General features: G+C 39.7%; 1 protein-coding gene across 2 annotated transcripts in view; it reads left to right on the top strand.

Annotated features, from left to right (window-relative positions):
* LOC126210552 (CLK4-associating serine/arginine rich protein) overlaps positions 1-23,656 on the top strand; it is a 155,039-nt gene extending 131,383 nt beyond the window's left edge. For both annotated transcript variants that reach the window (XM_049939808.1, XM_049939807.1), the window contains 2 exons: positions 8,620-8,787; positions 23,500-23,656. In XM_049939808.1, the coding sequence (XP_049795765.1) occupies positions 8,620-8,787; positions 23,500-23,518 (187 nt within the window). In that variant the 3' untranslated portion in view covers positions 23,519-23,656. The remainder of the gene's footprint in view (positions 1-8,619; positions 8,788-23,499) is intronic.
* The last annotated feature ends 288 nt before the right edge of the window (positions 23,657-23,944 follow it).

Genomic DNA, 23,944 nt, shown 5'->3' with positions numbered 1-23,944 from the left:
AAAAATAGAGAAATGCTGAATGAAACTGTTTGGCTGCCAAAAAGGAAATGTGTGAAGCCGTCAGTAACTGGCATAGCAGAATATTATAGGATGACCTCTCTAAAGTGCAGAGAAATCCTGGTCGTATATAAAAGCAACCAGTGATATCAACGTCAGTGTTCAAACACGAAGGTAGTGACCGATGGAATCCCTATGAGAGTGTATATAGAATTTCCAGCTGAATTAGCCCCCTCTTTTACCCATAATATACTGAGGATCCTCAAACAAAAAACTGACAACTGATTGGAAAGAAGCTTGTTTCTACAAGAAAGGTAACAGAAGTAATGCACCAAACTACTGTCCTATATCTTAGACTACCAACTGTTGTAGAATATTCTGAGCAAAACCAACTGAGTGACCACCATGCCAAAGAGCATTCATTCCAAAAATATTTTTCATGCAAAATTCGATTTGTACTTTTTTCACAACCTTCTGAAAGCCGTGAATCAAGACAGTGGTAGCATACTAGGGAAATGCAAGCAATCTAAATAGGAAATTGCTTACAAAACACTCATTAAGGCCGGTATTACACTATCATTTTTCTTTGTCAAAGTTGATATGTCAAATATTTGTGTTAAAGAAATTTGATGGTGTAAGAGGGAACTTTGTCAAATCTCACCTGTCGTCAAATAAATATGACCAAATTGAGGGCTTTGCCATAGATTTGATCATAAAAGGTGTTTGTCTTCTGTTCACTGCAGTGTGAAATGTAACTGCTTGGAGCACTGGTGTTGCTACAGCTATTTGACATCTCTGTAGCATGTTTGTAAACATGGCTTCAAAGTTGGTGTGTTTCTTCGACTCTTCTTCTTCTTCTTCTTCCTTTTTTTATAAACTTACTTCAATTAGGGTGGGGGATGAGCAAGAGGCACAGTGCATGTTAGTAATTGTGTATTGATGGGCAGTTGGAATACGCTGTAGGCGGCTTCATGTCCACAATTACAGCTATAGCCATTCACCTCTACATCTGGAAAGACCCAGGCGGCTTTTCAGCGAGTTGGAATAGAGGATGTAGTCACACTCAAAAATAAAAAATTCTTTCTTAGCTTTCCATTCTGCTTTGTTTATTTTCGAACCCTGAATACCACAAGTTAAAAAGCTCTTCATTTATTCCATACTTTTTATTAATTTTGTAGTTGTTGGAACACTAATACCATTAATTAAATTAGATTAGATTAGATTAGATTAGATTAATACTAGTTCCATGGATCATGAATACGATATTTCATAATGATGTGGAACGAGTCTAATTTTCCAATACATGACATAATTAGGTTAATTTAACAACATACTTAAGTTAATATAACAACTTTATTTTATTGTTTTTTGTTTTTCTTTATATTTTTTTTGTTTTTTTCTTAATTTATATCTAAAAATTCCTCTATGGAGTAGAAGGAGTTGTCATTCATAAATTCTTTTAATTTCTTCTTAAATACTTGTTGGTTATCTGTCAGACTTTTGATACTATTTGGTAAGTGACCAAAGACTTTAGTGCCAGTATAATTCACCCCTTTCTGTGCCAAAGTTAGATTTAATCTTGAATAGTGAAGATCATCCTTTCTCCTAGTATTGTAGTTATGCACACTGCTATTACTTTTGAATTGGGTTTGGTTGTTAGTAACAAATTTCATAAGAGAGTATATATACTGAGAAGCTACTGTGAATATCCCTAGATCCTTAAATAAATGTCTGCAGGATGATCTTGGGTGGACTCCAGCTATTATTCTGATTACACGCTTTTGTGCAATAAATACTTTATTCCTCAGTGATGAATTACCCCAAAATATGATGCCATATGAAAGCAATGAGTGAAAATAGGCGTAGTAAGCTAATTTACTAAGATGTTTATCACCAAAATTTGCAATGACCCTTATTACATAAGTAGCTGAACTCAAACGTTTCAGCAGATCACCAATGTGTTTCTTCCAATTTAATCTCTCATCAATGGACACACCTAAAAATTTGCAATATTCTACCTTAGCTATATGCTTCTGATTAAGGTCTATATTTATTAATGGCGTCATACCATTCACTGTACGGAACTGTATGTACTGTGTCTTATCAAAATTCAGTGAGAGTCCGTTTACAAGGAACCACTTAGTAATTTTCTGAAAGACAGTATTGACAATTTCATCAGTTAATTCTTGTTTGTCAGGTGTGATTACTATACTTGTATCATCAGCAAAGAGAACTAACTTTGCCTCTTCATGAATATAGAATGGCAAGTCATTAATATATAATAAGAACAACAAAGGACCCAAGACTGACCCTTGTGGAACCCCATTCTTGATAGTTCCCCAGTTTGAGGAATGTGCTGATCTTTGCATGTTACGAGAACTACTTATTTCTACTTTCTGCGCTCTTCCAGTTAGGTACGAATTAAACCATTTGTGCACTGTCCCACTCATGCCACAATACTTGAGCTTGTCTAGCAGAATTTCATGATTTACACAATCAAAAGCCTTTGAGAGATCACAAAAAATCCCAATGGGTGGTGTTCGGTTATTCAGATCATTCAAAATTTGACTGGTGAAAGCATATATGGCATTTTCTGTTGAAAAACCTTTCTGGAAACCAAACTGACATTTTGTTAGTACTTCATTTTTACAGATATGTGAAGCTACTCTTGAATACATTACTTTCTCAAAAATTTTGGATAAAGCTGTTAGAAGGGAGATTGGACGGTAATTGTTGACATCAGATCTATCCCCCTTTTTATGCAAAGGTATAACAATAGCATATTTCAGTCTATCAGGGAAAATGCCCTGTTCCAGAGAGCTATTACACAGGTGGCTGAGAATCTTACTTATCTGTTGAGAACAAGCTTTTAGTATTTTGCTGGAAATGCCATCAATTCCATGTGAGTTTTTGCTTTTAAGCAAGTTTATTATTTTCCTAATTTCAGAGGGAGAAGTGAGTGAGATTTCAATTGTATCAAATTGCATAGGTATGGCCTCTTCCATTAACAGCCTAGCATCTTCTAATGAACACCTGGATCCTACTATATCCACAACATTTAGAAAATGATTATTAAAAATATTTTCAACTTCTGACTTTTTGTTCGTAAAGTTTTCATTCAATTTGATGGTAATACTGTCTTCCTCTGCTCTTGGTTGACCTGTTTCTCTTTTAATAATATTCCAAATTGTTTTAATTTTATTATCAGAGTTGCTGATTTCAGACATGATACACATACTCCTGGATTTTTTAATAACTTTTCTTAATATAACACAGTAGTTTTTATAATTTTTGATAGTTTCTGGGTCACTACTCTTTCTTGCTGTCAGATACATTTCCCTTTTCCGGTTACAAGATATTTTTATACCCTTAGTAAGCCATGGTTTGTTACAAGGTTTCTTACGAGTATATTTAACTATTTTCTCGGGGAAGCAGTTTTCAAATGCATTTACAAAAATGTTATGAAATAAATTATATTTTAAATTGGCATCAGGTTCACGGTACACCTCATCCCAGTCTAACTGCTGTAGGCTTTCCCTGAAATTTGCAATTGTTAAATCGTTGACTGAACGTACTACTTTGGAGGACTGTTTAGTATTGCTGAATGGAGCTATGTCATATATTGTAACTAGCTGTGCACCATGATCAGAAAGACCATTCTCAACAGGCTGAGCATTTATCTGGTTAAACTTATCTTGGTCTATAAAGAAGTTATCTATCAGTGAGCTGCTATCCTTTACCACCCGAGTAGGAAAATCAATAACGGGTGTCAAATTGAAAGAACCGAGTAATACTTCAAGGTCATTTTTCCTATTACCCTCTTTCAGAGAATCTACATTGAAGTCCCCACAAATAATAATTTGCTTCCCCCTGTCTGACAGATAGCACAACAAGGAGTCCAAATTTTTCAGAAATAGATGAAAATTTCCTGATGGGGACCTATATACAGTTACAATTATAAATGTGCCTTTATTTAATTTAAGCTCACAGGCACATGCTTCTATATGTTTCTCTACACAAAACTTTTTTGTTTCTATACTTTTTGCACAATGATAACTTTTGACATATATGGCAACTCCTCCTTTCTCCATATTTTCTCTCATTACATGTGCAGAGAGCTTATATCCACTTACATTTACCTTATCCATGTCAGTAACAATGTGATGCTCAGACAGGCATAGTATATCTATTTCATTCTCAGCTTCTAAATCTTCTAAACAAACCAGAAGCTCATCTACTTTATTCTTTAAACTCCCAATATTTTGATGAAATATACTTACATTATTTTTAATTATACTTTTATGAGAACCTTTCCTTATTCTAACATTTGCAGTACTCTCCTGTCTGAGTTTCTCATTGTGCTTAGGCCTAGTTCCTATACCAGTGGTCACACGATGTTCAGAGAGGCAGATTATGTCAACTGGGTTGGGTGACTTTAATTCATCAATGCAATTACCTAGGACTGAGATACAACTTGGTGGAGATAAAATTTCTGGTGATTGGTGAAAATTTATAATTGATAGCTGTGATTGGTGATCCAATGTGCTAGAATTGTGCTGTTTAATTTCTTTCCTAAACTGAAGATTTGTTTCAATCCTGACCTCTCGTAGAACTTGAAATCTTTCTGTCTTACCTATCCTAAAAAAGGTGCTGCTCCAACACCTGTAACCACTGGTATTTTACCATTCATGGCAGTGCCTCCCCCCCTTAAATTTCCTGCCATTACCCCAGCCAGTTTCCCCTTCCCTTTCCTGTTGAGATGTAGGCCGTGCCTGGTATAGTCCCACCTACTGAGATAATCAACAGGAACCACACCAATATGAGCCCCCGCACCCGACCCAAGCAGCCGTTCCAACTCCAAATTAACTCTCCCAACAGAAGAGTTCAAATGAGGCCGGTCATGGCGTCTCAGGACAGATACAAATTCAACATTGGTGTGTCTCGATGCCGACGCAATCTTTACCAGGTCACACTCTATACTGTACCCAGGATCTCTGTCGATGCTGTTCCCTGGCCCTCCCACAATAACCACGGTGTCTTCCCTGGTAAATCCTTTACAGAGTGAACCTAAATCCTCTGTCACCTGATCCAGACTAGCACTTGGTTTGAAAAAATTTGTGACCTGGTATTCTGGTCCTAATTCCTCCTGCAGAAGTTGGCCTACACCTCTGGCATGAGAACTGCCTAACAACAAAACTTTCTTCCTTTTCGATGACTTTCCTACATTCTTTTTCAATTTCCTATTGAAAGTTTGTTGTGTCCTGTCTACACCTACCTCTGCTTGAGGCTCATCAGTTTCTAACTGAAGCAACAGGTCAAACTTATTTTTGACATTCACCACAAAACTGTCAGACTTAGTTCTAGGCCTGTTCCTTCTGCTACCTGTTGCCACTTCCCACCTCTCTTTGCCCTTCTCCCTCCTTAACCTGTCCAGATCTTCCCTAGCCTGATCTAGCTCAGCCTGAAGGGCAGCAATTTTCCCCTCCTGTTCCACTATCTTCCTATCTCTGCTGCAAATCCTACATAACCACTGATGAGCCTGATCCACTTTCCCAACACCCACGCCACTGCAATCCCCCCAGTGAAAGAAACTACTACATCCATCACACCAAACCCCGGAACTAACAATTCTACGGCAAGTCAGGCACTTCTCACTCATGGCAAAAATAATACTTTAGCTAGAATAAATCAATTAAATTACCGAAAATCAAAAAAAGACGTTACAAGAATTAAGCCTATTCACAAATGTATATAAGCAAGTTTCTGATTTAAAATTCCTCTGTTTTTCTGAGATCTGTATTAAAACAATGAAGGTATACGCTATTTATTATATATTTCACTTGATTGAATGAAAAAAAGGACAATTAAACGAGGTACTTTTACTTTGATTCTCCAAAAACGTTACGAGAATTAGGCCTATAAACAAATGTATATAGGCAAGTTTCTGATATAAAGTTACGCTGTTTTTCTGAAATCTGTATTAAAACAATGAAGTTACACGCTATTTACGGTAGTTTACTTATTTGTTACCGAGAAGCTAGTTAAATTACCGTGAAACAATAAACAAACACGTTTACAAAATTTAAGCCTAAGCGCGACTTCGCGAAGTTACGATCTTTTCGTGTTTTCTGAAAAAATACGCAAAGAAAAGTCAAACCTTTAATGGCAAGACTACTATGGAAGTCTGTAAATGTTATTCAGGTGCACACACCCAAAAAGGGCTCAGTGCATGAATGTTTCAACTTAACGTACACCTCCCGATGGAGCTCTGGAAACGGGCTGCTTGCACCTCATTGGCAGCGGCGTAATCGTATATTCAAGTATAAAAATTGTTCTTATTGCCCATATAGAGTACTAAACATTTATTTACCGTCACATATTCCCCCTTCAGTGTTTTATAAATCACTTCACACATTTCTGGAATTATTTTGGTTAATGTGCAATGTGATGTTCCAGTGCTGCATTGTAAACTAGAGTAGCTCTCTCCTGTGTCAAGAAATCCCAGTGCCACAGTTTGCCTGTCCTCTGCACATTCAGCATTTCTCAAGATAGTATTCTGTTCTGTAATATGAGAAGCCACATTACTGAGCAAATACTGAAATACACTCTGTCATTTGTAATTCATTTATATATAAGACTTGACGTCCTTCACTAGCAGCTCTCTCAACAAATTTTGCTGAATGCTTTTACTATCACAACGTAATACCTATGGCTTCATCCAAGTATGTTTCCTTTTTTTTCCACCGCTTTTCTTCCAAATACACACAGAGTGCAATTGTGGTACTAGGAACTGCAGTGCATAATAACAAGTTGTTGTCCACCATCTTGAAATTTCATGAAAAATATGAAGACGGTGTAACATCCCTTATTAGCGCCACATCAAAGATCTTTGTCAAAGAAATTTGACAAATATTTGATCATATTTCTTTGTCAAAGAAATATGATAGTGTAATACCGTCCTGACCCATCCTAGAATATTGTTGAAGTGTGTGGAACTCATACCAAAAAGGACTAACAAGAGTGTAGGACAAAAGAGGATAGCATGAAGGTTACAGGTTTGCTCGACCAGTGAGAATGTGAACTAACAGATGCAGATGGATGGAGAATACTGTGTGGAAGTGTACTTTGAAAATTTTGAGAATCAGATTTAAGAGAGGACTATAGGGATATACTGCACCCCCTTACGCACTGCTCCCGTAAAGTTCACAAAGAAAAGATTTGACTGACTAAAGCATGCATGGAGGAATTAAATCGCACGCCATCTGTGAGTGGAACAGGAAGAAATTCTGCTGAGCAGTACAATGAGAAGTACCTTCAGCCATGCACTTCATAGTGGTTTGCAAAGTGTAGATGTAGGTGTAGAAGGAAGATAAATGAGAAGGATGGTAAGCATGCTAATATGTAAACAGTTTAAACAAAAACTGTCATCATTGGAATTTGAGCGCGGGACATTTGGTACGATGACTGAACGCTCTACCTTCTCAACCACAGGAGATCTACAATACAATTACTCACAAGTAAGCTTTACCTGTGCTAAGTAGCACTTGTGATACTTTTAATTATCATTTACGCATTTTCTACTGAACGACAGCACACAGCATGAACTAAATCAGTGTTTTCGTTCATCCTCTAGTGACGTACAACATTTGGTACCAATCTGAGTGTCTGACATTAGAAGGTTTGGGTGTCAGAGGGAAGTAAAATTTGGGCACAAAAATTTCACTAAGTGTGCCTATTTTGCAGGTCCGTATGTGCAAGTGTAGGTGATGGAACCTTATTTTGTAAACAGTCATTGAAGTCATATAGTTTTTCAGTTACATTTTATAGACTGTATCTTTCAAAATCAGACCTTGGGAAAACATAGCAGTAGTACAGTTATAACCCCTATAACTTGCCAGCCACAGGTTATAAACTAGTTGTGGCAAGTTAAGATTGTGACTGGTTGGGGTTAAGGAGTTTTGTTTTGTACAGTTATTCATCTGGGAGGTTAACAAGCTTTTAGACCAACCACGACTTTCCACTAATATACTAAGGAAATTTCTAGCAGAATGTAAATAATTTAGGAGTAAAGGAGACTACCTACCAAATAGCAGAAGCGTTCAATCATTGATGGGCACACACAGAAGAGAATGAAAACTTTTCTAGCTTTAGGAGAAACCCTTTGATGAGCTATATGCATCTTCTCTCAAGTGGTTCTCACTTTGATAGTGTATGTTTTGCCAGTTACCGGGCTATTACAGGTGGTGATTGGGAGGGGTGCAAGTCTTACAGCAGGGTTGGTTACAGGGGCTGGAGCCATAGGGTAGGGACAGTTTGCCCATCACACATAGGATAACTTTTCATCCCCCCCCCCCCCCTTTCTTTCCTCTGCTATCGCAGTATCTTGGACAGACCCTGTGCTCCTTCTGCACTCATTTCCCTATCCTGTGGCTCTGGAAGCTTGCAATTTTTCGTAACCTCTGTGTGTGTGTGTGTGTGTGTGTGTGTGTGTTCTCTTGCCGTTGCTTGGTATGTATATTTCCGTGGCAATATGTCTTTAATTGAATTTATTTAAAGTTTATCAATGATGAATTTGAAAAGTTTAATAATTGTTTGTAACCTTTTGGCATTTTGGTTTCGCAGGTCACGATCGAGTGATGATGAAGATTGTGGTGGTAACTACCGGAGGGGCTACAGCAGTAGCAGCCACTCCTCATATCACCACAGGCAGAGATCCGACGATAGGAGAGGTAGTAGTCGGAGAGACAGTAGGCGTAGCAGGAGCCCACCACAGAGAAGACCATATCCGAGGTACCAGAAAACCTTTAACGTTATCACCTTTGATGTAATGTCTGTGAAATTTGACTATTTGTATTTACAGGATATGTCAATTCTGCAGGTAATAAGCTTAACTGTATGGCTGATTGGAAACTTATTAGAGGCAAGAAATAGGTGGCAGAGGACATTGGGTGTAGTAGGGTAGAGATGAGTGCCTGAAAAAAGCAGAAAGTTTTCGGTCATGGAAAAGTATTGAGTTGGTATCTTAAAGATGTTTAGAAGAAATAGATGTTGAAAGATGTCTTTGGAGTTGACATTAGCTGGGAGGAAAAATAAGCAGTCTGGAGATGTTAGGGTGAAAACAGAATGTTTCTAAGGTGCGTAGTGATAGATAATGAGGACAAGTCTTGAAGAAAAGCCGATGGGATTCCAGTAAAAGTAAACTTGTACTTCTTGGCAGGAAAAGTCCTGAAACCTGTTGTCGAATTTCTCTCTCTCTCTCTCTCTCTCTCTCTCTCTCTCTCTCTCTCTCTCTGTGTGTGTGTGTGTGTGTGTGTGTGTGTGTGTGTGTGTGTGTGTGAGAGAGAGAGAGAGAGAGAGAGAGATTACTCCTTGATGACTTTGCATCACAGGGCATGCACACTGTATCGATTTTGTCTTTGTCCATTTCAGCCTTATGGGTGAAAGGATCTATTGTTGAGATATTGTTTGGATCGAGAAGGTATCAGTGAACTGTAAGCGAGTCACATATGTAGAAGTAACAATTTTCTACTTCAGTATGTCTCTGTTCACATTTTTTTAAACATTTCAAGACAAATGCAATCATCAGGAGGATTTTGTCCAGATTTAAATTGTGGGTTGCATTTGTAATCTGCACTTGTGTGTTATTGGCAGCCAGTTATGGAATGAAGGGATAAGTGTCATCTTGCGTGAATAATGTAGTGACAAACACATATACTCTGCAAATCACTTTGAAATTAATGGCAGAGTAAATGGCAGTGTACCACCTGTAATGGACAGCAGTAGCATACAGGAAGTGTTTCATTTCCATGCGCGCGCGCGCACACACACACACACACACACCACAAATGCTTTCTTAGATAAAAAAAGAAATAATTCTTTGCGGTGGTGGCTGCATGACTATGGAAATGCATATCAGATGTATGCAGACAATGACTGAAGCCTAAAATTATTACAAGTGCATTTTCTTATCAATCACATAGCCACGCCCCAAAAAGTTCAGTAATGAGAAAGTATTTCATACAGCACGCTTATGCCCAGTTGCTGGCTTATAGATGCAGAAATGAACCATAAGGAAGTAGGATGAGGAGAGATTTTACCCTAGATAAATTTTTCTGGATAAGATAAACAGAATTCAGACCAAAACGATGAGGGTCATTGCTCAAGTCAACGAATGACAGTCTATAGTAGTTAGTCTGACTTATATCACATTGTTATATGATACAGATGACTGTTCAGCAACCGAGTGAGGTGGCGCAGTGGTTAGACACTGGACTCGCATTCGGGAGGACGATGGTTCAATCCCGCGTCCGGCCATCCTGATTTAGGTTTTCCATGATTTCCCTAAATCGCTCCAGGCAAATGCCGGGATGGTTCCTTTCAAAGGGCACGGCCGACTTCTTTCCCCGTCCTTCCCTAATCCGATGAGACCGATGACCTCGCTGTCTGGTCTCCTTCCCCAAACCAACCAACCAACCAACTGTTAAGCAAATTATCACAGTGTCCATGAGGACCATTGGACTAATAAACTTCTTCCATGTTTACCCCAGTCTGTTTACAAATTGACTTTAATCATGGGTAATGCAGGCACTATTTTTTAAAATGAAGTACAGTCTTTTTTGATTGATGTTGATTACACTCATTATTATTGACAATGTAGGAAAGGTAGATTGCTACTTACCGTAAAGATGAAAAGTTAGCTTGCAGACAGGCACAATTAAAAGACACTCTTTTAATTAGCCTCTCTGCAACTTAATGGGTCATCTTTATGATAAGTAGCAATCTATCTTTTCGTACATTGTTGATATTCCTACCTGGAGTTTCCATTATTTGATTTTAACATAATTATTTTATTTTTTCACGGCAAATTGTGCAACAATAATTTGATTTGCTTATTGAAACGTGATAAATTTTTGAAACAGGAATGAAATCAGCAGTTTTTGCTATAATGCTGTTTAATAACTGTTGTATATTCAGTTAGAGCTGGACATACATTCAGCAGTAGAATAATTCATATCCCTGTCTAGCCATTCAGATTTAGGTTTTCTACATTTATACACCTACATCTATACTCTGCAAATCACAGTGATGTGCATGGCAGAAGGTATGCGACACGGTACAAATTACTAGGGTTTCTTCCTGTTCCATTCACATATGGAGCACAGGAAGAACGATTGTTTTCATGTCTCCGTGCATACGCCCCTTTGTACCAGTTATTATGGTTTCTTCCCATTCCATTCACTAATGGAGTACAGGAAGAACGAATGTTTAAATTCCTCTGTGCGTACAGTAATTGAACTAATCTTGTCCACATTGTCCCTATATGAACAACATGTAGCAAGTTGTTGTATATTCCCAGAGTCTTCATTTAAAGCTGTTAATTGAAACCCTGACCTTCTCTGTATACATTCAGTATCCCTCGTTAGTCCTATTTGGTGCGGGTTCCACACCAGTGAGCAATATTTTTTTTTTTTTAATTTTTTTTTTACATGCACGGTTTTACATTTCTAAACAATTAAAGCAAGTTACCAATTTTTGCACCACTTTGAAATTTTATCAAGATCTGAGTGACATTCACGCAGCTTCTTTCAGACAATAGTTCATCAAATACTGGCGTCCAAAATTAAAGCAGCAAACTGCTATTTCCCTATGTTGTGTCTAATTCACAGTACAATCATACAAAATATCAACATATGTCCATACAGTCGTGTTCTTCATGGAAGGTGGCATTCTGGTCAGTGAACAACCACTTCAATGATGACGTCAGGGCACTTATGAAACAGGGTAATGTTTTCTAAGTAGTCTCACATTCACACTCGCTATGTATAGATTCACAGACACTGTATGGCACAAAGAAGACACCTACCAGACTCTCTGTGATGTAGGTCCATAAGAAGAATAGAATCAGGACCGTTGCAAACTGATGTGGCCTGAAGGCTTAATGTGAATAGCTCTGCTGTTTCTCGGATGTGGCGATAATTTATAGAGACGGAAACAGTATACCGAAGACCAGGGCAAGAGGAGAGGACCATTAATGGCCGTAAGGGCATGACAGTACTGCCTTAGTACTGTATGGGAACTGGCATCTGACCTTGCAGGATCCACTGGCCGTGTTGTATTGAGATAATGGAGTACAGAAGGCTTCCTCAGAGTAGCATTTATTGTCACAGACCTTCTGTATGTGTACCTTTGATGCATCTTCACAGAAGGGAACATCTAGAGTGGAGTTGTCAACATGCCACCTGGATGATCAAACAGTGGACCAATGTTCTTTTCGCAGATGAGTCTGGACTTTGTCTGGTGAGTGATTTTCAGTGCATTCGCATCTAGAGGGAATGTGGAACACGGTTTTAAAAACATAATATTGCAGAAAAAGACAGTTATCGAGGAGTGTCTTTAAGGGCGTGTGCAGATTATGTTGACCTTTCATTATATCATCTGTGTGCTTTAATAGTTTAGTTTCTTGAGTTTCTGCGTGTAAATTAAAAATCTAAGAGCCACAGTTCTCACATTTTCATTTGCGTCAGAAAGTAAATCGATTTTGTGATATATTACAAGTTCCTTATCAAGGGCAAATTATTTATTTTCACCTGAGTGCTTTGGTAGTTAGGTTCTTGAATATCTGCGTATTACTAGACACCATTCGTGTGTTTTCGTCAGGGTCTACATTAGATTTGCGCAGCACGTGCCGATAGTCCGTTTATCTGCATAGTTTAGTTTTCCATGGTCTTTGGTATGGACAGGGACTGCGATTGTTGTGCGCGGATGCGAGCCGAGTTGGTGATGCTTCGCTCTTAGCTTCAGGCTGTGATGGCTTCGGTTACACAGCTTGAGGCTGCAGTGGATGGGCACCACTGTTGTGGGCCGGCCATGGGGATCCAATGGACATCCAGCGCGTCAGAGTCCTCCAATTGGTCCTCACGAGTGGCCAAACCAGTTACTGCTCGCACTGAGGCTGACCCGTCACCTGTGGTCGAGTGGGCGGTCGCCCCGGGGCGAAGCAGGCGGCGAAAGACTTCAGCCGCACGTAAGGCCTCCCCGGTTTGTCTGACAAACAGGTTCCAGGTGCTGTCTGTGGCTGACACATTCGCTGAGCTGGATGCTGTTGCCTGTCCTGTCTCAAAGGAAACCACTCAGCCTGCAAGATCTGGGCAATCGCAGAGGGTGGGACTATAGGTGGTTGGGAGCTCCAACGTTAGGCGCGTTATGGGGCCCCTTAGGGACTTGGCTGACAAGGAGTGTAAGAAAACCAATGTGAGCTGCCGGGGTGGCCAAGCGGTTCTAGGCGCTACAGTCTGGAACCGCACAACCGCTACACTCGAAGGATCGAATCCTGCCTCAGGCGTGGATGTGTGTGATGTCCTTAGGTTAGTTAGGTTTAAGTAGTTCTAAGTTCTAGGGGGACTGATGACCTCAGAAGTTAAGTCCCGTAGTGCTCAGAACCATTTGAAAACCAATGTGGAGTCATTCCAGATGTGGAAAGGGTCCTCCCAGATGCCATGAAGAGCACAGGGTGCAGCCAACTGCAGGTGGTTGCTCACGTTGGTACCAATGATGTGTGTCACTTTCAATTCTCTCTGGTTTCGAGCGGCTAACAGAAGTGGTAAAGGCTGCTAGTCTTGCTTGCAAGATGAAAGCAGAGCTGAACATTTGCAACATAGTCGACTGGACCAATTGCGAACCTCTGGTACAGAGCCGAGTGGAGGGTCTGAATCAGAGGCTCAGACGGTTCTGCGACCATGTAGGCTGCAGATTCCTAGACTTATAGACTTGCGCCAAAGGGTGGTTGGGTTTCGGGTTCCGCTGAATAGGTCGGGTGTCCACTATACGCAGGAGGTGGCTACACGGGTAGCAGGGGCTGTGTGGTGTGGACTGGGTGGTTTTTTTAGGTTGGAGGGTCTCGGGGAAAACACAAGAAGGGCTTCAGTCACAAAGGGTGCTGGCTGAACACAGGAAGAACATAGATACAGGAACCGTTGGTATAACAGTTGTAAATTGTTATAGTTGTGTTGGGAAAGTACCAGAGCTCCAAGCACTAATAGAAAGCACCCATGCTCAAATTGTTATAGGCACTGAAAGGTGGCTGAAGCCGGATATAAGCTCAGCTGAAATTTTTGCAAAGAACCTAACAGTGTTATGAAAGATAGGCTAAACATGGTTGGCGGTGGTGTATTTGTTGCTGTTGGAAGTAGTTTAACTTGTCGCGAAATTGAAGTAGATACTTCCTGTGAGTTAGTATGGGCAGAGGTCATTATTGGCAACCAGAATAAAATAATAATTGGCTCCTTTTACTGACCTCACAGTTCAGATGATACAGTTGCTGAAAGATTCAAAGAAAACTTGAGTTTGATTTCAAACACGTACCCGACTATCTGATAATAGTTGGTGCTGACTTTAATTTACCCTGGATATGTTGGCAAAAATACATGTTTAATTCCGGAGGTACAAATAAAATATCATCCGAAATTGTGCTAAACGCATTCTCTGAAAATTATTTCGAGCAGTTAGCCCACGCAAACACACTTGACCTCTTAGCAACAAATAATCCTGAGTTAATAACCAGCATCAAAACTGATATAGGGATAAGTGAACACAGGGTTGTCGTAGCGAGAATGAATACTGTAATCCCCAAATCCTCGAAAAATAAGCGAAAAATATACCTATTCAAAAAAGCAGATAAAAAGTCACTAGACGCCTTCCTGAGAGACAATCTCCACTCATTCCAAATTAATAATATAAGTGTAGACCAGATGTGGCATAAATTCAAAGAAATAGTATCGGCAGCAGTTGATAGGTTTATACCAAATAAACTAAAAAACGACGGAGCTGATCCTCCTTGGTACACAAAACGGGTTAAAACACTGTTGCAGAAACAACGAAACTAACATGTCAAATTTAAACAGACGCAAAATCCTCAAGATTGGCGATCCTTTACAGAAGCTTGAAACTTAGCACGGAGTTCAATGCGAGGTGCCTATAACAGTTTCCACAGTGAAACTTTGTGTCAAAACCTGGCAGAAAATCCAAAGCGATTCTTGTCGTATGTGAAGTATGTTAGCGGCAAGAAACAATCAATGCCTTCTCTGCGCGATAACAATGGAGATACTATTTAAGACAGTGCTGCCAAAACAGAGTTACTAAACACAGCCGTTGGAAATGCCTTCACAAAAGGAGACGAAGTAAATATTCCACAATTCGAATCGAGACCAGCTGCCAACATTAGTAACGTAGAAGTAAATATCCTCGGAGTAGTGAAGCAACTTAAATCACTTAATAAAAGCAAGTCTTCTGGTCCAGACTGTATACCAATTAGGTTCCTTTCAGAGTATGCTGATGCAGTAGCCCCATACTTAACAATCATATACAACTGTTCACTCGACGAAAGATCCGTATCCAAAGACTGGAAAGTTGCACAGGTCACACCAATATTCAAGAAAGGTAGTAGTAGTAATCCCCTAAATTACAGGCCCATATCGTTAACGTCGATATGCAGCGGGATTTTAGTGCTTATATTGTGTTCGAACATTATGAATTACCTCGAAGGAAATGGTCTATTGACACACAGTCAGCATGGGTTTAGAAAACATCGTTCCTCTGAAACTCAACTAGCTCTTCATTCACAAGAAGGGATTTCAGATCGATTCCGTATTCCTGGATTTCCGGAAGGCTTTTGACACTGTATCACACAAGTAAAATTGAGTGCTTATGAAATATCGTCTCGGTTATGTGACTGGATTCACGATTTCCTGTCAGAGAGGTCACAGTTCGTAGTAATTGACAGAAAGTCAGCGAGTAAAACAGAAGTGATTTCAGGCGTTCGCCAAGGTTGTGTTACAGGCCCTTTGCTGTTCCTTATCTATATAAATAATTTGGGGGACAATCTGAGCAGCCGTCCTCTGTTGTTTGCAGATGATGCTGTCACATATGGACTAATAAAGTCATCAGAAGATCAAAACAAACTTCAAAACGATTTAGAAAAAATATCTGAATGGTGTGAAAAGTGGCGGTTGACCCTGAATAACGAAAAGTATGAGGGCATCCACATGAGTACTAAAAGGAACTTGGTTAACTTTGGTTACACGATAAATCAGTCTAATCTAAAAGCCATAAATTCAACTAAATACCTAGGTAAACTAAGTACCTAGGTATTACAATTACTAACAACTTAAATTGGAAAGAACACACAGAAAATGTTGTATGGAACGCTAACCAAAGGCTGCGTTTTATTGACAGGACACTTAGAAAATGTAACAGACCTACTAAGGAGAGTGCCTACACTACACTTGTCCGTCCTCTTTTAGAATACTGCTGCGCGGTGTGGGATCCTTACTAGGTAGGACTGACGGAGTACATCGAATAAGTTCAAAGAAAGGCAGCACGTTTTGTATTATCGCGAAATATGGCAGAGATTGTCACAGAAATGATACAGGGTTTGGGCTGGAAGTCATTAAAAGAAAGGTGTTTTTCGTTGCGACGGAATCTTCTCACAAAATTCCAATCACCAACTTTCTTCTCCGAATGCGAAAATATTTTGTTGACACTGACCTACATAGGGCGGAACGATCGCCACGATAAAATAAGGGAAATTAGAGCTTGTATGGAAAGATATAGGTGTTCATTCTTTCCGCATGCTATATGAGATTTGAATAATAGAGAATTGTGAAGGTGGTTCGGTGAACCCTCTGCCAGGCACTTAAATGTGATTTGCAGAGTATCAATGTAGATGTTGACCTCTCGAACATCTCTTCATGAAATTGTAGGGGTGAATTAGCAAGGTTTACATGCTGTCAGGTATCGCAACGAGATCTTGGGACCTCATGTGGGGTTGTTGCACAGTGGTGTGGCCCCAGACTTTGTATTGGTGGAGGATAATGCTCGACCTCATAGAGTACGGGTGGCTAATATTTTCTTGGAAATGGAAGATACTGCACGCATGGTGTGGCCTGCTTTCGCCTCCAATTTGTATGCCATAGTGCATATCTGAGATATGCTAGGGAGGTAGGTTTCATCATGTCAGCATCAGCCAACCACATCATTAACCAGTTGTCAGAATGTGTGTGCAAATCCATTAAGTTGGAAAAAAACGAAGAACATTTTTGTCTACCATAATGCATGTTGCAGTTGTTTTACGTTCTGTGTTCTTTACATTGTTTCTATTTTACTGTCACCTGTTTACTCTTGTTTTGCAGCAAGATAAATGCAACCTTGGAAACTTTCTGTTTGTCACTTTAATTTTGGACACTAGTGTAAATAATTGCGTCATCTGCAAAAAGTCTGAGGTTACTATTAATATCACCCAGAAGGTAGTTAATATACAACACGAACAGCAAGGATCCCAAAACACTTGCTTGGGACACATCCAAAGTTAATGACTCCCAGTTCAAGATAATATGCTTTGTCCTCCCTACCTAAAAATCCTCAGTCCGCGCAGAAATTTCGCTTACGATCATATTTTTGACAGTAAGCATAGATGCGTGCTTTTTGGTAATTGACAAAGACATAATCTACCAGACTACCTTGATACAAAGCTTTCAGTATGTCGTGTGAAAGGTGAGAGTTAGGTTTTGTACGATCTGTGTTTTCAGAATCCGTGCTGGTTAATTGTGTTTAAGCTCAGAACCTGTTTAAAGATTTTACAACAAATTAATGTCGGGGATTTTGGACAGTAGCTTTGTGGATCACTTCTACTACCCTTCTTGTAAACGAGTGTGACCTGTGCTTTCATCCCAACCACTGGGTACGGTTTTTTGTTCAAATCATTTCAGGCAGATACTAGTGTGATTTCTTCATCCTTTTCCAACTAGTTGTGTGTTTCAGCAGTAATGGCTGTACTGCTGGTGATGTATTAATGCATTTAACATTTATTTCTTTTATCTCATTATTTACATCTAATATATTGCTTTTTGATACTGCATTTTGAGTGTGCTTTCTATATTGCTGTATGCGACTGTCTGTTTTGACCCACGTGCACTAACTTTTGTCATGTTTTTCTGTTCATATAGTAAAATGTTTGAAATTGTTTATCAGTCTGGTGCACAGTGGGCATAATTCACAAAGCATAGTGATCCATTCTGTCAAATTTTTCATGCATTTGAACATCAATAAAGACTCATTAACAATTAATGAACCTCCAGGTGCTTTAATTTTCTAAGGTGGCAACAGATGGGCTGATGAGAGGAAGACAAGAATGTTTCTTTCCTCTTCAAAAGAGTCATCATTTAAAGCTGTTTCTTGAAACCTTGAAATTATCTCAAATAGACATTTTTTTCCATAGTAAGTGGGTCATCGCATAATTGAGGCATTGTTGGCTATAAAATGCTCTGTTTGGCTTAGGCTTATTGGTCACCACCACCACCACCACCACTACTACTGCTACGACTACTTCTACTTCTTTTTATATTACTGGAACAAACCCAAGAGGAAGGGCATAACATTGATTTTTATTAATACCATTCAGAGTTGTATGTTTAAATACCTGCATCTTTAGGGTTGATAAGAGTGAGAAAACTAGTTCCAACTGCTGAGTGCCCTCCAATCTATACAGTCCATGTATCCAGCAGACAAATAAGTATGTCCAGAAAATCCATGTGAGATGGAGGTGATGTTCTGATAGTTGCCAGGACACATGGGAGTTCTGGGGAAAATGAATTAGCTGATGTTGGCAGCCAAAATAAGGAATTCAAAATTCTGCAACCCAACGTATCATCATCATCATATGTGCTATATCCGGCTACTTGTACATCGGCTGTGTGCCCACACCTGCTCACCTGGCTGTCCCCAGCTGGGTTTGTGAGCTCAAAATGCCAATGCTATATCATCTCTCTGTTATCAAGGTGGTTGAAAGTGTCTGACAAAAAGCATTGGCTGATAGAATCAGCTAGTCGGCCATTGCGGAACTCGTTCCAGCAACTGAGAGAGGAGGAAGGCCTTCTGTTTGAATATAGATAGGGAACATTCTGATGACGTACGGCTTCCTGCTCCAATCGGATGACCCTCTAGTGTGTAATGTCTGCAGCATATATGTATCCCAATGCACCACTTTTGTAGGTTTGTTTTCAAGGTGGAAGACATGGTGGTTTACCAGGTGATGTGTCCTCTATTTTAGCAGGCAGTTGGGACAAATGTGTTAAGGCCTCTTAAGATTTTCTGTAATATCTGATATGCTCCCTAAACTATTAGAGAGAAGATTTTAATATTTTATAAGGAAGGTTGACTCATTCTGTTTTATATCAAGAGATCAGTCACCCACACTTCCCTAAGTAGGTGTTTTAGCCTTTTTTCTGTAGACTAATCATGATTTTAACATTGATGCAATTGACAATTCTACATTCTGTGTTGAATTGGTGGATATGGGAAATACTGGTCGTGATTTTAATTGAGTTTTGTCTTTTATGCATTTTCAGTTTCACGGGATCATATTCATCGGAATAATTTGGCAGTGTCACTTATAACATTGTGCTCGCTCTCTCACCCCCCCCCCCCCCCCCCACCACACACACACACCACACACACACACACACACCAAATGAAAAACAACAATTTTAACACACGAGGGTTGCCCAGAAAGTAATGCAACACATTTTTTTCCTTCAATTCTTTATTGAACATAATGAGAACTATACACACAAAAGAATGGTGTTTTATCTACACACACCTTATTTTTCCACGTAATCTCCATCTTATTCTATGGCCTCCTTCCAGTGTGAAACAAGGGCGTGTATGCCCTGTTGGTACCAGTCCTTGTCCTGGTGGCAGAGCCAGTGGTTCTCTGTGTGAATTACCTCCTTATTGTCCTCAAAATGTCTTCTACCAATGGTGTGTGTCCTCGCAAATGACAAAATTAGCTCGCAGCAACATGTCAGGTGTGACAGCCGTGGATGGAGCTGTGCCGAACCACCTTCTCATGATGTCACCATCCATGCCCAGCAAGTAACTGTACTTCTGTCCACAGCAGATGCTCCATATCCTTAGGACAGTATTTGTCTGTCATAAGTGATGGAACCCCCCCATGAACCATGGACCTTGCCGTTGGTGGGGAGGCTTGCGTGCCTCAGTGATACAGATGGCCGTACCGTAGGTGCAACCACAACGGAGGGGTACCTGTTGAGAGGCCAGACAAACATGTGGTTCCTGAAGAGGGGCAGCAGCCTTTTCAGTAGTTGCAGGGGCAACAGTCTGGATGATTGACTGATCTGGCCTTGTAACATTAACCAAAACGGCCTTGCTGTGCTGGTACTGCGAACGGCTGAAAGCAAGGAGAAACTACAGCCGTAATTTTTCCCGAGGACATGCAGCTTTACTGTATGATTAAATGATGATGGCGTCCTCTTGGGTAAAATATTCCGGAGGTAAAATAGTCCCCCATTCGGATCTCCGGGCGGGGACTACTCAAGAGGACGTCGTTATCAGCAGAAAGAAAACTGGCGTTCTACGGATCGGAGCGTGGAATGTCAGATCCCTTAATCGGGCAGGTAGGTTAGAAAATTTAAAAAGGGAAATGGATAGGTTAAAGTTAGATATAGTGGGAATTAGTGAAGTTCGGTGGCAGGAGGAACAAGACTTTTGGTCAGGTGATTACTGGGTTATAAATACAAAATCAAATAGGGGTAATGCAGGAGTAGGTTTAATAATGAATAAAAAAAATAGGAGTGCGGGTTAGCTACTACAAGCAGCATAGTGAACGCATTATTGTGGCCAAGATAGACACAAAGCCCATGCCTACTACAGTAGTACAAGTTTATATGCCAACTAGCTCTGCAGATGATGAAGAAATTGATGAAATGTATGACGAGATAAAAGAAATTATTCAGGTAGTGAAGGGAGACGAAAATTTAATAGTCATGGGTGACTGGAATTCGTCAGTAGGAAAAGGGAGAGAAGGAAACATAGTAGGTGAATATGGATTGGGGGGAAGAAATGAAAGAGGAAGCCGCCTTGTAGAATTTTGCACAGAGCATAACTTAATCATAGCTAACACTTGGTTCAAGAATCATAAAAGAAGGTTGTATACCTGGAAGAATCTTGGAGATAGTAATAGGTATCAGATAGATTATATAATGGTAAGACAGAGATTTAGGAAACAGGTTTTAAATTGTAAGACATTTCCAGGGGCAGATGTGGATTCTGACCACAATCTATTGGTTATGAACTGCAGATTGAAACTGAAGAAACTGCAAAAAGGTGGGAATTTAAGGAGATGGGACCTGGATAAACTGAAAGAACCAGAGGTTGTAGAGAGTTTCAGGGAGAGAATAAGGGAACAATTGACAGGAATGGGGGAAAGAAATACAGTAGAAGAAGAATGGGTAGCTCTGAGGGATGAAGTAGTGAGGGCAGCAGAGGATCAAGTAGGTAAAAAGACGAAGGCTAATAGAAATCCTTGGGTAACAGAAGAAATATTGAATTTAATTGATGAAAGGAGAAAATATAAAAATGCAGTAAATGAAGCAGGCAAAAAGGAATACAAACGTCTCAAAAATGAGATCGACAGGAAGTGCAAAATGGCTAAGCAGGGATGGCTAGAGGACAAATGTATGGATGTAGAGGCTTGTCTCACTAGGTGTAAGATAGATACTGCCTACAGGAAAATTAAAGAGACCTTTGGAGAGAAGAGAACCACTTGTATGAATATCAAGAGCTCAGATGGCAACCCAGTTCTAAGCAAAGAAGGGAAGGCAGAAAGGTGGAAGGAGTATATAGAGGGTTTATACAAGGGCGATGTACTTGAGGACAATATTATGGAAATGGAAGAGGATGTAGATGAAGATGAAATGGGAGATAAGATACTGCGTGAAGAGTTTGACAGAGCACTGAAAGACCTGAGTCGAAACAAGGCCCCGGGAGTAGACAACATTCCATTAGAACTACTGATGGCCTTGGGAGAGCCAGTCATGACAAAACTCTACCATCTGGTGAGCAAGATGTATGAGACAGGCGAAATACCCACAGACTTCAAGAAGAATATAATAATTCCAATCCCAAAGAAAGCAGGTGTTGACAGATGTGAAAATTACCGAACTATCAGTTTAATAAGTCACAGCTGCAAAATACTAACGCAAATTCTTTATAGACGAATGGAAAAACTGGTAGAAGCGGACCTCGGGGAAGATCAGTTTGGATTCCGTAGAAATGTTGGAACACGTGAGGCAATACTAACCTTACGACTTATCTTAGAAGAAAGATTAAGGAAAGGCAAACCAACGTTTCTAGCATATGTAGACTTAGAGAAAGCTTTTGACAGTGTTAACTGGAATACTCTCTTTCAAATTCTGAAGGTGGCAGGGGTAAAATACAGGGAGCGAAAGGCTATTTACAATTTGTGCAGAAATCAGATGGCAGTTATAAGAGTCGAGGGGCATGAAAGGGAAGCAGTGGTTGGGAAAGGAGTGAGACAGGGTTGTAGCCTCTCCCCAATGTTATTCAATCTGTATATTGAGCAAGCAGTAAAGGAAACAAAAGAAAAATTCGGAGTAGGTATTAAAATTCATGGAGAAGAAGTAAAAACTTTGAGGTTCGCCGATGACATTGTAATTCTGTCAGAGACAGCAAAGGACTTGGAAGAGCAGTTGAACGGAATGGAGAGTGTCTTGAAAGGAGGATATAAGATGAACATCAACAAAAGCAAAACGAGGATAATGGAATGTAGTCAAATTAAATCGGGTGATGCTGAGGGAATTAGATTAGGAAATGAGACACTTAAAGTAGTAAAGGAGTTTTGCTGTTTAGGGAGTAAAATAACTGATGATGGTCGAAGTAGAGAGGATATAAAATGTAGACTGGCAATGGCAAGGAAATCGTTTCTGAAGAAGAGAAATTTGTTAACATCGAGTATAGATTTAAGTGTCAGGAAGTCGTTTCTGAAAGTATTTGTATGGCGTGTAGCCATGTATGGAAGTGAAACATGGACGATAACTAGTGTGGACAAGAAGAGAATAGAAGCTTTCGAAATGTGGTGCTACAGAAGAATGCTGAAGATAAGGTGGGTAGATCACGTAACTAATGAGGAGGTGTTGAATAGGATTGGGGAGAAGAGGAGTTTGTGGCACAACTTGACTAGAGGAAGGGATCGGTTAGTAGGACATGTTTTGAGGCATCAAGGGATCACAAATTTAGCATTGGAGGGCAGCGTGGAGAGTAAAAATCGTAGAGGGAGACCAAGAGATGAATACACTAAGCAGATTCAGAAGGATGTAGGTTGCAGTAGGTACTGGGAGATGAAGAAGCTTGCACAGGATAGAGTAGCATGGAGAGCTGCATCAAACCAGTCTCAGGACTGAAGACCACAACAACAACAAAGTGATGGAACTTGGCGTGCTCACTCAGGATACTTCAAATAATACATATGTAATGTTTTTCATTCGTAGCATTGTTTTCAGTTGAGAAAAAATGTGGTGCATTAATTTCTGAGCAACCCTCATACTATTAAGATACATTAGGATACCACAAGTTTGAAAGTTAATCAGTGTGAAAGTATTTCCATTTGTTTTTCTACTTCTTCTGTTACAGGCCACTGGTTGACTATTGAAACATCCGTGTACAGAAATCGCTCAATACAGGTAAAATTAAAAATGTGGAGAACGAAAATGCTGAAAATTTTGTAAGACTGTATCTTTCATCATATTTGTTTATATACTGTGAATATTTAGACACTATTATGTAAAGATGACTTGTTTGTTATTCAACTGCCCTTATGCCATTGCATCACTTTCCACCCCAAATTGCTGCAAATAATACTCAGCAGCTGATGGTTTTGTAAGCCTTATTTAAATTTGTTACAGAAAATAATGTAAAAAGTTGTTAACACTTGCTCCTTCTGAAATAATTAATCTTAATCACCTCTGCAATATATGGATAATGGTATACTCAAGGCTTTGACGGTGATTAGGAAGCAACAAATATTTCTGAACTGGTCATATAATTATTGGGTCTTGCTCATGTATTACTTTGTTGA

This window comes from Schistocerca nitens, chromosome 10, assembly GCF_023898315.1.
Source record: "Schistocerca nitens isolate TAMUIC-IGC-003100 chromosome 10, iqSchNite1.1, whole genome shotgun sequence".
NCBI classification, from domain to species: Eukaryota; Metazoa; Arthropoda; class Insecta; order Orthoptera; family Acrididae; genus Schistocerca; species Schistocerca nitens.
This window is presented reverse-complemented; position numbering and strand designations above follow the sequence as displayed.